This window comes from Hypomesus nipponensis, chromosome 6 (assembly GCF_054491055.1).
Source record: "Hypomesus nipponensis isolate SF chromosome 6, ASM5449105v1, whole genome shotgun sequence".
NCBI lineage: Eukaryota > Metazoa > Chordata > Actinopteri > Osmeriformes > Osmeridae > Hypomesus > Hypomesus nipponensis.
The window spans coordinates 7,780,026-7,794,825 of NC_140366.1; the positions used below are offsets into that span (position 1 = coordinate 7,780,026).

General features: G+C 37.8%; 3 protein-coding genes across 4 annotated transcripts; all 3 read right to left on the reverse strand.

Annotated features, from left to right (window-relative positions):
* Positions 1 to 3,085: 3,085 nt before the first annotated feature.
* On the reverse strand, positions 3,086 to 4,641 carry LOC146286840 (H-2 class II histocompatibility antigen, A-U alpha chain-like). Its single transcript, XM_084699518.1, has 4 exons — positions 4,539 to 4,641; positions 4,036 to 4,293; positions 3,629 to 3,904; positions 3,086 to 3,478 (listed from the first exon to the last, which is right to left on the reverse strand). The coding sequence occupies exons 1-4, from the start codon at positions 4,594 to 4,596 to the stop codon at positions 3,348 to 3,350; spliced, it is 723 nt and encodes a 240-aa protein (XP_084555644.1). The 5' UTR covers positions 4,597 to 4,641; the 3' UTR covers positions 3,086 to 3,347.
* Positions 4,642 to 8,388: 3,747 nt separating this feature from the next.
* Positions 8,389 to 11,569, reverse strand: LOC146286841 (rano class II histocompatibility antigen, A beta chain-like). 2 transcript variants are annotated; one of them, XM_084700708.1, is made up of 5 exons: positions 11,451 to 11,569; positions 10,155 to 10,436; positions 9,757 to 10,038; positions 9,250 to 9,336; positions 8,389 to 8,923 (listed from the first exon to the last, which is right to left on the reverse strand). In XM_084700708.1, the coding sequence occupies exons 1-5, from the start codon at positions 11,512 to 11,514 to the stop codon at positions 8,895 to 8,897; spliced, it is 744 nt and encodes a 247-aa protein (XP_084556834.1). In that variant the 5' UTR covers positions 11,515 to 11,569; the 3' UTR covers positions 8,389 to 8,894. The 2 variants fall into 2 exon arrangements, with proteins under 2 accessions (XP_084556834.1, XP_084556833.1); XM_084700707.1 differs by having other exon boundaries at positions 9,226 to 9,336.
* A 1,005-nt stretch (positions 11,570 to 12,574) lies between these two features.
* On the reverse strand, positions 12,575 to 14,118 carry LOC146286842 (H-2 class II histocompatibility antigen, A-Q alpha chain-like). Its single transcript, XM_084700709.1, has 4 exons — positions 14,020 to 14,118; positions 13,508 to 13,765; positions 13,101 to 13,376; positions 12,575 to 12,951 (listed from the first exon to the last, which is right to left on the reverse strand). The coding sequence occupies exons 1-4, from the start codon at positions 14,075 to 14,077 to the stop codon at positions 12,821 to 12,823; spliced, it is 723 nt and encodes a 240-aa protein (XP_084556835.1). The 5' UTR covers positions 14,078 to 14,118; the 3' UTR covers positions 12,575 to 12,820.
* Positions 14,119 to 14,800: the final 682 nt, after the last annotated feature.

Here is a 14,800-nt window from a genome sequence, read left to right on the forward strand (position 1 = left end):
AAAATACATTTTAGTCAAATCAAACATTTGCAGTGCACACCAAACTGCAGTGAAGACCACCTGGGATCAGTACTAAAAGAATGAAGTGTGCAGATAAAAATAAGTGTCCTATCCTGGCCTTTCACATGGAACTGTCAATAAACAACACCTGTATTAACCATTTAATCGTGGACAACATTTGTAAAGAAAAACAATCGAAACGGAACAAAAGAGGCAGGTGAGGGCTACATTTGGGTCTTCTCATTTCCTTTAATGGGTTTGCTCAGCGATGCTAATTCAGTTGGCCCTTTTTCTCTATCCTTTTGAAATGAATAATGTAAAAAACACACAAAGAAACAATACACACCAGTGGTTGGGAAGTCGAAAGCAATGACATTATAAGCTGTGGATTTATAAAGCATGTTGGAAAGTGAACATTTAAAGCCTGAAATACAGGCATTGGGTTTCAAGCTAACCTGAGAAATGTGGACTGGTTCTTCATATAAAGCAATTAGGGGGTGGAGCAGCTTGTGCATGGCTGACAGCTATTGTTTTTTATGACATTCAAAGAAAAGCATTGTTTTATTTCCCTTGTAGATGCACGTTATACAATGCTAGCAAAAGGCCTGTCAATAACACCATGAGATAAGTCCTCCTTTACGTAAGTACAGTAGCATTTTCAGGATACCTTTTGTGACTGGTACATTTGATTTCCCTATTGTTGCTTTCAGATGTCATCCACAGAATCGCAGGTTACTTTTTTCTCATGTGGACGCATCCTGCAGGGTAATCATGTCCCTTCAATACAAGTGTATCAGTGTCTTTTAAAAAGGACTTTGTTATTGCATTCATAGTAAACCCACTCCATCTGCAAACAGAACTGTACTGTACTAAACATAGTCAACACGAGCCATTCACTGACGCAAAACTGTCTTTGTTGTTTCTGATTGGTATCTTAGCGGTAAAGGAGGACATTTGAACTAACCAGCACAGGTGGATCTGTGTAATGGGACATTATGAATGAGGTGGGATGGTTCATATTACGTTGTGTGTCGCCATCAAAGAAATGACATACGTCATTTCAGATTGTACCATGAACATGCTGTATATTGGCACACCTTACATTAACTCTACAGACTGCCATGGCATTAGTATTAGGGGACATTCTGAAAACAAACAAAAATGAATGTCTTGAATTGTTAATTGTTACAAAAAAAGCCCTTAGTGACAACCTCTGTTATATTATACACAATCATTATACATATCAACATGGTTCAAAGGTTTCTTGTCCTCTAGCAGCATGCAACACATGGTTTCAGTTAGTCTTATTTTCTATTTGTAGTTCTCGAAAATGTCATCAGTGTTTACAATGCCTACAGTGCATATCTGCTGCTAACTCAACACTAAGGAGCATGAAATTAATAATAAATTATGTGGTCATGGTGGCCTCAATCAGAAACAAAACAACAAGGTGATACACATAGTAAGGCCAAAATATACTACTTTTTTCATGCTTGTTGAAAATGAAAGGATTAGGATCATTTATTAGACATTTTACATCAAGTTTGTTTCTAATTGACTAGGAATCCTGTACATACCCAAACCATTACATTTCAATTGGGGAACAAACATTCATTCACAATACCAAATACGTATTTAGTAAATAAGTTCATAGTAAATATTGATAAGTAACCAAGCAAAATATACAATGAACCAACCGAAAAAGATCTTAAATAATTCTGGATGTTAAATTGTTCATGGCAAAATTACATCACTAGTTCTATTACAATAATGTATAGCCAGCCTGTTATGAGGTAGATCTGTATTTTGGGATTACAATCCCTTTTCCACACACAGAGAAGTTCTCAAGACAAGGACAAAGTGGGTTCAAATCAAATGTGATTCCACAACAGTTGTCAGTGGAGCATAAAACAGAGCGCACTGGAATCTTTTCTGCTTCTGGATGTCCCAACTTTAACTTGCTGGCACCAACATTCTTCCAGCTAAGAAACAGACAAAGCTTGTTATAAATACAGATATATATATACGTAATAAAATGTAAAGTCTTTCTTTCTTCTTCATTAAAATTCTTCCTTTTAGAGGTTTGTGTTTAAATGCTCTTGCTCTTGCTACTGTCTGAGTTGCCAAACTAAATAAAACATATTGACCATGTCCGTGTGAAGGGAAGATGAACAGGAGTAGCAGGCGTTGAAGAAGGTTAGACATGTTTCCACCTCTAAGGTTAAACTGGTGTCTGGTGTCTGATGACTTAATACTGAGAATGAAGAAGTACAAAGAAACACGTATGCAGGGGTAAAAAGGGCAGCACGTTTATAGGAGAGAGTATGCCTTGTCAGTAAATTAATCAATCTTGGTGAGCATCTATACAAATGTCTTACACTTTGAGCAGATATAAATGGAATGTCTTTACGGTCGAAACTATGTCTGACTCAGCACAATGGCTTGGGACTATAGGAGAAAGAATTGGTGTAAACCTGTTTATGGAGGATGTTTGTAGAGGAAGTCTATAGAGGAAATGATCTTTCTGTTCATACTACAGTGTAACAGTAAAGACCATGAGAGTACTGAACCAGACAATGTAGAAAGTCCCCCACTGGTGAACAGGAAACCCCCACACTAGACACATCTATAGAAATGATTTAATGATTGAGAAAGTGCTGTTCTTTTTCACTTCCTGTAGCAGAAGAAAGTAAGAACCAGTTGTCTTCTCTAAAAATATAACAACCCTTGTGACTCTCTGTAACTGTGGACAACCTCTGTTGTCTCTGGAAACCATTTTGGTTTTGAGGAAAGGTAGTTGTGTTTCAACTATCACATGATTGCATGAAACCTCATCCATGATCCCTGCCCAAGGAGACACCAGACATGACAGCTGGTGCACAACTACAACACTTTGAGTTACAAGGAAACAAACAGTTTGTGAAGCAGCAGAAACTGTATCTCGACACTGGAGTCTACAGACTGATTTTGACACATTACCTTTCAACTGGAAGATTAAACAACTAACAACAGGATAACTTTATTTATGCTTTATTTATGTCACCAAGAACATGATGTTAACATAAAATAACTTGATAGCAGTGAAATACATTTGCATGCACCTTAAAATTTTAAGTGCAGAAAGAGCTATTGCATAGTTATCTAAGTTACACACAATATACCTTCACTATATAAAGGGACATACAGATAATAATGTAACAGTACAAGAGTCATCTGTTATTCTATATGATGGTACTGTGTAATTTAAAGCAGCAATTAAATTGCTAATATAACTGTCCAGAAGAGAAATAAGTAGAGGGTCTAATAATTGAATGTAAAATATACTTTTACTCATTTGTTGTTGTTCTTCAAACACCCTGATTTGACTGTGGTTGTTTTACAAGGAGGAATGTTCCAGCTGCCGCTCCTAAAAGCCCCAGAGTCAGACCCACTCCACAGAACACAGCTGGACCTGCACTGGACTCATTCACCTCCACCTCTGGGGGAACAGCAGGACAGAGAGGTCACTTACCAACTTTGTACATGAGTCAATGGTCAGTCATCAAATGTCAGCTTTCAAATGTTATTACTATGCGTAATGAATCAAGTTAAATTGAAATAAACATAATTTGATTCTTCATATTCTTACCCCAGAATCGGGTTTGGGGGCTTTCCAAGGCTGGGTGCTCCACAGTGCAGGCATAGATGTCTCCATCCTGAGGGGTAAATGTAAGGGTGGAAACCTGGAAGAACGTTCCATCTTTGTTAGGGTGATAACGACCCAATGACCCCTCTGTCAGTTTCACATTATTCTTGGTCCACTTCACATTGATTGATGGAGGGTAGAAATCATTCACAAAGCAAATTAAGGTGTTTTCTGACTCCAGCTCAATCTTTTCCTTGGGGTAAATGGTGCTTCCAGGTGCTTCCATGACAAACAGAAACCGGAAACAAAAGTTGAAAAGTAGATCAATTATTTACATACATTCCCTCATCACAAAGCTGAAATCTATACACCACCAAACCCAGATGTCAACAGACAACAGCCTCCCTCACCTTTGAGGTTTGGTGTGATTGTGCCAATCCATTTTCTCTCCTGGATTAAGTTAGTATGGCAAAAAGTTCTGCTCACTTCACTATATTGGTAAATTAATCGATGCAACTTAGCATATCGAAAATTTTTGAAGTAAGGAACTATCCACATTGCCTCCTTTTTTTTGAAGTCTACATAGAACACCTCATTCCCATCTATCTCCATAACAACCTGAAAATCACCTGAATCAAAGCATCCAAACATGTATTGAATTTCAGGACCTAAAATAAAAAAAAGATAAGCTCTTAATCATTTCTGAATGCAAATGCTTGTTCAATCTCAAAATATTTAGGTGTTTTTATGTAAAGTTATTTTATTATATTACTGTGGGTATTTGTATTAGTTTACAGTTTCTTGTATATCCTTGTTGTTTTGATCAATAACTTATTAATTAATACCACGTCTGTCATTGACTAATGAGGCTATCATAATAAAAGTTAGAAAGACAACTTCATCAAGTGCTTACCTGTTGCCAAGGTGTATCCTGCCACACTGAGAAAAATATATTTAATAAAGTAGTTCATCTTTTATCTCAAGTAAAGGAACTGCAGACGCAAACTCAGTCTAAGAGGGAAGCAATGGAAATAAAGGGTGACTGAAACTAACAGGGTAGTTTTGCACTGTGGGAAGGCCAGCGGTGCAGAGCGTTAAAAAACGCTGCTGTGTGAACGCACCGTTACCTTCTATGTACCGTACCGTACAGGCTATAGACTCCACTCTCATCTGGCCCAGTGCAAACTATTGTGGGGGGAAGGGTAACACAGGATTGTCAGGATCAGAGCTTGGAGATACGTGACAGGATACTTGGATTTCTATGACTAAATGTTTCAATCGCAGACTATGGTTTCTAAAATAAGATAAGATCATTCTTTAATCCGTTTCTATAGGCTAAAATGTGTTTTAAAATTATTTTTGAGGTTGATTTGTCCTACAGTGAAGTGGAAATCCCGTTTTCCATTCATTTAAAAAAAACAATATGCGACTCGCGATGGGGGGGGGGGCAGTGGGGGGCCAGCAATTTTCTCAGGGGGGCCGTGGCCCCCCGACGGCACCACTGTTACGCTCCTCTGAAAGCTGCGTTGTTTTATTGACTGGTGAAAAACATTTATACAAAAAACAGGCTTGTTCTCTTGGCTTCCTCGTTCTCTTGCTTTTTTCCTCCCTTGTCTTGTCCTTGTCCACCTATATAGTTCGAATTTGGCCAGTTAGCCCGCCCCCACTCCCTTATGTCATTGGCAATTATGCTTCAGGAGGTAAAGATCAATTGTTAAAAGAAAAGGGTGAAACAAATATACAGCAACCAAAACAAACCACATCAAAAACCACTGCAAACCAAGTAATACATCTGTTAAACAAAATGTACAAATACACACACTGTACCTCACTTCGAGCCTGACAGTTGTACATTGTCGCCTGCATAAACTACCGCAAGTGCATGACTGTATGATGGACTGTCTGAGTGACTGAATACACAGGATCACCCATACATCTACACCAGACCAGATGCAGCCCCGACAGACCAGACAACCGTACCCAACAACCCCAGACCGGCAGGCTCTGGGAAGACAGTTCCTGGTTTTAACAAGTGTTCTGACAGGGCAGTCTATTATATTACTTTAGCCTTGCTGTAGCCCTCCTCTTCAAATCTTAAGTCAAACCTGAACTATGTTTTAGACAGTAACAGATAAGGTGGCTAGAATGCATTTTTCAAGAAGAACAAGAAGCTGTTAATAGCCACACAATTTAGTACATTTAGAGGTGCATGCACAAACAATGGCCGCGTTTCCCAGATTTGTTAAGAAGCTCTTAAGCGTTGAGAGCGCTCGCTCCTAAGAAGCTCTTAGCGCTTAAGAGCTTCTTAACGAATCTGGGGAAACGCGGCCAATGTTGGGGTAAGTTTAATTGGTGCCCATTGCGTGCATTATCATGCACTGAACACAAGAGGGGGCTTTGATCTAGAGCCAACATTACCAGTAGATCTACAGATTACATGTCATTGATGATGTGTTTGACTGATATTGAACCATTGATCCAAAATATAGTGACTATGAAGCAGACAGAATTGTAGGAGTCAGGTGGTTGAGTGGTTAGCGAATCGGGCTAGTAATCTGAAGGTTGCCAGTTCGATTCCCGGCTGTGCCAAATGACATTGTGTTCTTGGGCAAGGCACTTCGCCCTACTTGCCTCGCCCTAATGTCCCTGTACTTACTGTAAGTCGCTCTGGATAAGAGCATCTGCTAAATGACTAAATGTAATGTTAAAGTATGTAAATTGTGAAAATAAATGTTAATCAGATCAAACATTTGCAGTGCAGACCAAACTGCAGTGAAGACCACCTGGGATCAGGGCTAAAAGAATGAAGTGTGCAGATACAAATACATTTCCTATCCTGGCCTTTCACATGGAACTGTCAATAAACAACACCTGTATTAACCATTTAATCGTGGTCCACATTTGTACAGAAAATCACAATCGAAACGGAACAAAAGAGGCAGGTGAGGGCTACATTTGGGTCTTCTCATTTCCTTTAATGGGTTTGCTCAGCGATGCTAATTCAGTTGGCCCTTTTTCTCTATCCTTTTGAAATGAATAATGGAAAAAACACACAAAGAAAACAATACACACCAGTGGTTGGGAAGCTGAAAGCAATGACATTATAAGCTGTGGATTTATAAAGCATGTTGGAAAGTGAACATTTAAAGCCTGAAATAGAGGCATTTCCCGGTATATTGACGGGTAACCTGAGAAATGTTTATTCTTCATTTAAAGCAATTAGGGGATGGAGCACTTTGTGAATGGCTGACAGCTATTGTTTTTGATGACATAAAAAAAGCATGGTTTTATTTCCCTTGTGGATGCACGTTGTACAATGCTAGCAAATGGTCTGTCAATAACACCATGAGATAAGTCCTCCTTTACGTATGTACAGTAGCATTTTATAATTTTTTGATACCTTTTGTGACTGGTACATTTGATTTCCCTATTGTTGCTTTCAGATGTAATCCACAAAATCGCAGGTCACCTTTTTATCATGTGGACGCATCCTGCAGGGTAATCATGTCCCTTCAATACAAGTGTATCAGTGTCTTTTAAAAAGGACTTTGTTATTGCATTCATAGTAAACCCACTCCATCTGCAAACAGAACTGTACTGTACTAAACATAGTCAACACGAGCCATTCACTGACGTAAAACTGTCTTTGTTGTTTCTGATTGTTATCTTAGTGGTAATAGAGGACATTTGAACTAACCAGCACAGGTGGCTCTGTGTGATGTGACATCATGAATGAAGTGGGATGGTTTATACTAAGTTGTGTGTCACAATCATAGAAGTTACATACATACGTCATTTCAAATTGTTCCATGAACATGCTGTATATTGGTACACCTTAAATTAACTCTACAGACTTCCATGGCATTAGTAATAGGGGACCTTCATTCTGAAAACAAACAAAAAATATATGTGTTGAATTGTTAAATGAGTGTGTGTATGTGCAAACTATGAACTGTCAGGTACAGTGTTTTCTGACCGCTTAGAACCAGGAACTAAAACATTTTCAAGCCATTAGATCGGAGTGCAACTGAAGAAAAAATTACTGTCACCGGTGAAAAATCTTTCGATACAGCACATAATGGTTTTTCACGACCACGTTTGATGTCACACTGTATTGTAGTGCATTGCGTACTGCTTACTCTAATATTTACTCTCATACATATATGAGCACGCTGAGTGTGTAAATATTTACTTTATATCACATCACCGTTGGGCCTTTACTCATTACCGATTACAGGAAAATCTTCATGTTGGTCACCCAATCCACAAACAATCTGAAATGTTAATGAAACCGACTTGGTCAAACACCCCTGTTTGACCAAGTCGGTACAAATACAAATATACTTTTTCAGTTGCCTGTCACCTAGCAATCTGTCCAGTTCATCAAGAGATGCCTTTGGCCTGTTACAATCAGATTGTTATCATTTGTTAAATTTTACATTTAGGTCATTAAAAAAAAAAGATTATTAGGTATTATACTATTGGGATAGGAGTGGGGGACCGACACTGTCTCTAGGGGAAAAACCTTAGTGACAACATCTGTTATATCATACACACAATCATTATGCATATCAACATGGTCCAAAGGTTTATGTTCCTTTTGCAGCATGCAACGCATGGTTAGTCTTGTTTTCTCAATAGTATTTACAATGCCTACAGTGCATCTCTGCCGCTAACTCAACCCTAAGGTGCATGAAACAAATAATAAAGGAAGTGGTCATGGTGGCCTCAATCAGAAACAAAATAACAAGGTGGTACACATAGAAAGGCCAAAATATACAACTTTTATTCATGCTTGTTGAAAATGAAAGGATTAGGATAATCTAGTTTACATTTTACATCACGTTTTTTTGTAATTGACTAGGAGTCCTGTGCATATCCAATCCATTACATTTTAATGTCTTTCCTTCATGGGGAACAAACATTCAATCGCAATACTATATACTTACACCATTAAGTTAGTCAATATTGGTAAATAATCAAGACTAACCAAACAAAATATTCAACAAACCAACCGAAAAAGATCAGAAATAATTCTGGATATAAAATAGTTCATGGCGAAATTACATCACTAGTTCTATTACAGTACTGTATAGCCAGCCTGTTATGGGGTAGATCTGTATTTTGGGGTTACAATCCCTTTTCCACACACAGAGAAGTTCTCAAGACAAGAACAAAGTGGGTTCAAATCAAATGTGATTCCACAACAGTTGTCAGTGGAGCATAAAAGAGCGCACTGGAATCTTTTCTGCTTCTGGATGTCCCAACTTTAACTTGCTGGTACCAACACTCTTCCAGCTAAGAAACAGACAATACTAGGTATGAATACAGATATTTACATCATAAAATGTATAGTTCATGTGTATATCATTATTTTTTTCTTCTTAATTTTTTAACTTTTATAGGTTTATGTTTAAATGCTCTTGCTCTTGTTACTTGTCCTGTCTGAGTTGCCAAACTGAATGTTGTTTACCTTATATATATATATATATATACAATTAGAGTACAACATATAATTCAACTGTATTGTGAAGACACTAGGGCAACCAAATGGTTATTTAAAATAAGAAATATTGAATAAAATGTGTTTTGATCCTCACCAGTAGATTGTAGGTTGTACTTACTCAGTCCTGCAGCCAAACATACTACTCCAAGCAGCAGACCACAAACCCCAACTATTATTTTATTTGTCTCCGATTCAGGCAAGGGGTCTGCAATAACAAAATAATAATGAATAATGTATAGCATTAATTCATTTTACAATATGTTCATTATATATAGCATTTAATTTATAATATGTAGAACACTAACCACTAATGACAGTAAATATCACAGCTTATGGAATATTTTAGTTTGTTAGTTTATCGTCATATGAAGTAGCACACATGCCTGCACAGAATTTATGATTTGCAAGTAGTATATCTCAGTGATAATAGAAAAATAGATAGATAATAATTGTAAGATCAGTATTAGTTTACGAATACTGCACAATGGACCTTTTGGAATTCAATTTCAATCCTAGTCACACACAATTATCATGAGATTCAAAATGACTAATTACACAAAAGGACTACACAGCAAATGCCTGAGCAACGTATAACAAAGCACGTTAGATTCTCTCACACTCTTACCCCAGTCATACAGCTTGGGCCTAGCAAGGCTAGCGTGCTCCACCATACAAGTGATTCGCTCTCCAGGTTTGGGCACGTATTCCAGGTAGGTGTGTAACTGGTAGGTCCAGTCCATATTGGACAACTCTTCTGTGGAGATGACATCTGACGTCCAATGCTGTCCATCCTTCAGCCATGTCACTTTGATTTGTTTGGGGTAAAAGTCGTAAGCACTGCACACCAGCATGTTAGGATGTCCAGAGCTAAAAGGCTTCACTGACCACAGCTGGACGTCGGGCTCGGCTGGAGATTTAATGTTTCAAAATATGAAACCTAAACATCAAAAACAATCTTTCCACTTGAATGTTTTAATCAGTTTTACGTGTCATCATGAATGCAGAATAAAGGGCACAAATCACCTGTGTTCATCCTTATCGTATCCCAAACTGCAGCAGCGTTAGATTTGCATAATAGATCTTTATCACTCTCTCTCATCAGAATATCATAAGTGCCGGACCATTTAGCAGCCACAAGTACTGCTTTGGGGGTATAACCTGTGTACCTTTTTTCAGTACTGTTGTACATCAGCAGCAACTTTCCATTGAAATGGTACTCAAGTATGTACTCCATATCCTTTGCATCTCTTGACGGTATTTGACACCGAGCATTTGTGAGAGAGAAATATCCGTTCGAGGAGCGCGCTTTGAAATAGGACATAAAGAATACTTGTTATCTGAGTGATGTAATTACAAACAACTGTGAAATAACAGAATTTGTAGTGTAAAATGTTCTAAGTCTTGAACATTTGTAAGTCTAACCACTCTTCTAAGTTCAAAAACGGGACTACAAGTTAGCCAAGTTTGATGCAAAGTGTTGATCGGACTCCAGGGTGACAACAATTCCAACAAACGTGTGTGGGATCAGACTGGTCTGTTTCTCCGGACATTTCACTTATATATTTCCCCCCTCATATAGCGTGTTATTTTGCTATTGGTACTTACAGTTGGTCACAGATCTAACCATAACCCTAACCTTTGACCTTACGTAAATTTGTACAAGCCCCCTGTTGGGTGTCCACACACCGGCCCTCTTTGAACGGAGTCTGTAGTCTTAGTAATTAAGACGAGGGTGCTCACACTTTTTTTTCACGCTGACCTTAGTATGACAGCTCGAGACAAGACTTTGGAGTCGGGCCATAAATGTACGTCATAAATTATGGCCTCTGCATTCCAACTAGTGGTCTTTTCTCACATCCTCCTCTGACACCGGGGTCTCACACTAAGGCTCACTAACTTCTATAGTTCATAACCAGTCAACAGCTTAACAAAGGGCTTCCAGTAATACAGAATATAATATAAGGATTGATTGAGAGATTGATTTTCAATCAGATATTTCCATAATTGTAATCTGTCTTCAACATTTCAACAGTGTGCTGTCAATTGTATTTATAAATACACAAGAGTGCTTGTATAACTGTAGGGAGTACTGAAACCTAGGACTAAATTTGTCATAGGAATACATCCTATCAGTGTTTTCTAGAGAATACCACATCCTACATAAAGCACATGAGAAACTACTAACAGTTAGTTTATTACCCTTTTTTGACAGGACTGACTTTCCACTTAGTTGTTCCACTTCCAACTTAGTAAGCATAGAAAACCAAGACTTCAATTACCTTTATCTTACTGTAAGAGCACAAATGAAATAATACTGACCATGTCCGAACAGTGAGGGGAAGATGAACAGGAGTAGCAGGCGTTTCGAAGAAAAGTTAGACATGTTTCCACCTCTAAGGTTAAGTTGGTGTCTGTTAACAACAAGGAAACTGATGACTTCAAAATAAGAATGAAGAAGTAGAAAGAAACACGTATGCAGGGGGGAAAAGGGCAGCACATTTACAGGAGAGAGTATGCTTTGTCAGTAAATTAATCCATCTTGGTGAGCATCTATACAAATGTGTAATGCTTCGGGTAGATATCATTAGAATGTCTTTACAGTCACACACTACTTTACTATTTTATCACATCATAAATGCACATTCTGAAAATTAAGTCTGCACAATGGCTAGTGACTACTCGGAGAAAACAACATTGTTTATGGAGGAAGTTTGTAGTAGTAGGAAGTCTATTGAGGAAATGATCTTTCTGTACATACTGCAGTGTAACAATACAGCTACTGTATATAAGTTCCACACAATGTATCTTTACTATATTAAAGGGACATACAGATAATAATGTCACAGTACAAGAGTCATCTGTTATTATATATAATGTTACTGCAATTGTTTGCCAACATAACTGTCCTAGAAGAGAAATAAGTCACAGGTTCTAATAATTGAATGTAAAATATACTTTTGTTTCGTTTGTTGTTCCTCTTCAAGCACCGTGATTTGACTGTGGTTGTTTTACAAGGAGGAATGTTTTTTTTGTTCACTTGCCACTTCCTGTAGCAGCTGACAGTAAGAACATAACCAGTTATCTTCTAAAAAAATAGAGTAGCCATCGGGACTCCCTGTAACTGTTGCCAACCTCTTGTCTGTGGAAGCCATGATAGATAGGAGGAAAGGTAGTTGTCACATGAATGCATGAAACCTGATGAATGAGCCAGTAATGCCAAAGGAGACATCAGACATGACAGCTGGTGCACAACGGCAGCACTTTAAGTAACAAGCAAAGCACTGTACTGGAGTCTACAGTCTGATATTGACACATTACCTTTCAACTGGAATATTTCAAATAAAGGCAACAGGATATCTTTATTTATGTTTTTATTGTCACCAAGCATATGATGTTAACATAAAATAACTTGATAGCAGTGAAATACATTTGCATTTGCCTCACTAGTTTAAGAGTGCAGAAAGAACTATTGCATAGTTATCTAAGTTCCACAAAATGTCCCTTTACTATATTACAGTAAAGGGACATACAGATAATAACAGTATAAGAGTAATTTGTTATTCTACATAATGGTACTATGTAATTTAAAGCGGCAATTGTATTGCTAACATCACTGTCAAGAAGAGAAATAAGTTACAGGGACTAATAATTGAATGTAAAATATACTTTTACTCATTTGTTGTTGTTCTTCAAACACCCTGATTTGACTGTGGTTGTTTTACAAGGAGGAATGTTCCAGCAACCACTCCTAAAAGCCCCAGAGTCAGACCCACTCCACAGAACACAGCTGGACCTGCACTGGACTCATTCACCTCCACCTCTAGGGGAACAGCAGGACAGAGAGGTCACTTACCAACTTTGTACATGAGTCAATGGTCAGTCTCAAATGTCAGCTTTCAAATGTTATTACTATGCGTAATGAATCAAGTTAAATTGAAATAAACATAATTAGATTCTTTATATTCTTACCCCAGAATCGGGTTTGGGGGCTTTCCAAGGCTGGGTGCTCCACAGTGCAGGCATAGATGTCTCCATCCTGAGGGGTAAATGTAAGGGTGGAAACCTGGAAGAACGTTCCATCTTTGTTAGGGTGATAACGACCCAATGACCCCTCTGTCAGTTTCACGTTATTCTTGGTCCACTTCACATTAATTGATGGAGGGTAGAAATCATTCACAAAGCAAATTAAGGTGTTTTCTGACTCCAGCTCAATCTTTTCCTTGGGGTAAATGGTGCTTCCAGGTTCTTCCATGACAAACAGAAACCGGAAATAAAAGTTAAAAAGTAGATCAATTATTTACATACATTCCCTCATCACAAAGCTGAAATCTATACACCACCAAACCCAGATGACAACAGACAACAGCTTCCCTCACCTTTGAGGTTTGGTGGGAAGGAGGCAGTCCAGTTTCTCTCCTGGAGTAGGTTGGTATGGCAATAAGTTCTGCTCAGTTCGCTATATTGGTAAACTAATTGACTAAACTTAGCATATCGAAAATTTTGGAAATGAGGGACTGTCCACATTGCCTCCTTTTTTTTGAAGTCTACATAGAACACCTCATTCCCATCTACCTCCATAACAACCTGAAAATCACCTGAATCAAAGCATCCAAACATGTATTGAATTTCAGGACCTAAAATAAAAAAAAACAAAGATAATCTCTTAACCATTTCTGAATGCAAATGCTTGTCCAATCTAGAAATATTTAAGTGCATTTATTGAAAGTTATTTTATTATTATATTACTGTTGGTATTTGTATTATTTTACAGTTTCTTGTATTTCATTGTTGTTTTGATCAAGAACATGAATTGATACCACTGCTGTCATTGACTAATGAATTTACCTAACTTATAAAAGTTAGAAAACTAACTTCATCCAGTGCTTACCTATTGCCGAAGTGTATACTGCCACACTGAGAAAAAAATATATTATAAAGTAGTTCATCCTTTATCTCATGAAATGGAACCGCAGATGGGAACTCAGTCTAAGAGGGAAGCAATGGAAATAAAGGGTGACTGAAACTAACAGGGTAGTTTTGGTTCTACTGTGAATTGTGTTGATTTTGTTAAAGGTACAGTGTCAGAAAGATCTTGTGTAATTTTATAATGGAAAATATACCAAATCCGCCTGAAAATAATTGTTTGCAGCTTTTTTATGGCTCCATTGATATACAGTATAATTATGAATATGCAATGCTTTTTTGTGTAACATGTATATGTCTTCTGTTTATAACTTATGATGCAAATGAAGATTACAGGCAGTATTTCAAATCACATATCTGTCACAGCACATTGGGTGTGTCAAACTTAAGTAAGTTGGACGGTAACTAACCACTGAACTCTCAATAAGAATTGCTTGACAAGTTGTACAGCCCTTGGGAGGGTAAGCTGGGCACATTCAAAGTTTTGAACTAACTGTCAAATTCAACATTAAACAATAGAATGGCATGAAAACGATGTATCCACACAACACATTTGAATGTATGCATTGCCACTGAAATTACAAACACTCTGGAATAGGCCAAAACCATTTTGAAGCAGACTAGAGATCCGTTATAAACTTTGGATTTCTGTGTTTCCACACCCATTGGCACTTATCTTGATATATGACTATGTTTAGCCTGTGTTCTGCTCCTCTGTTTCACCAACTGTCTCTGTAGCAGGGAAT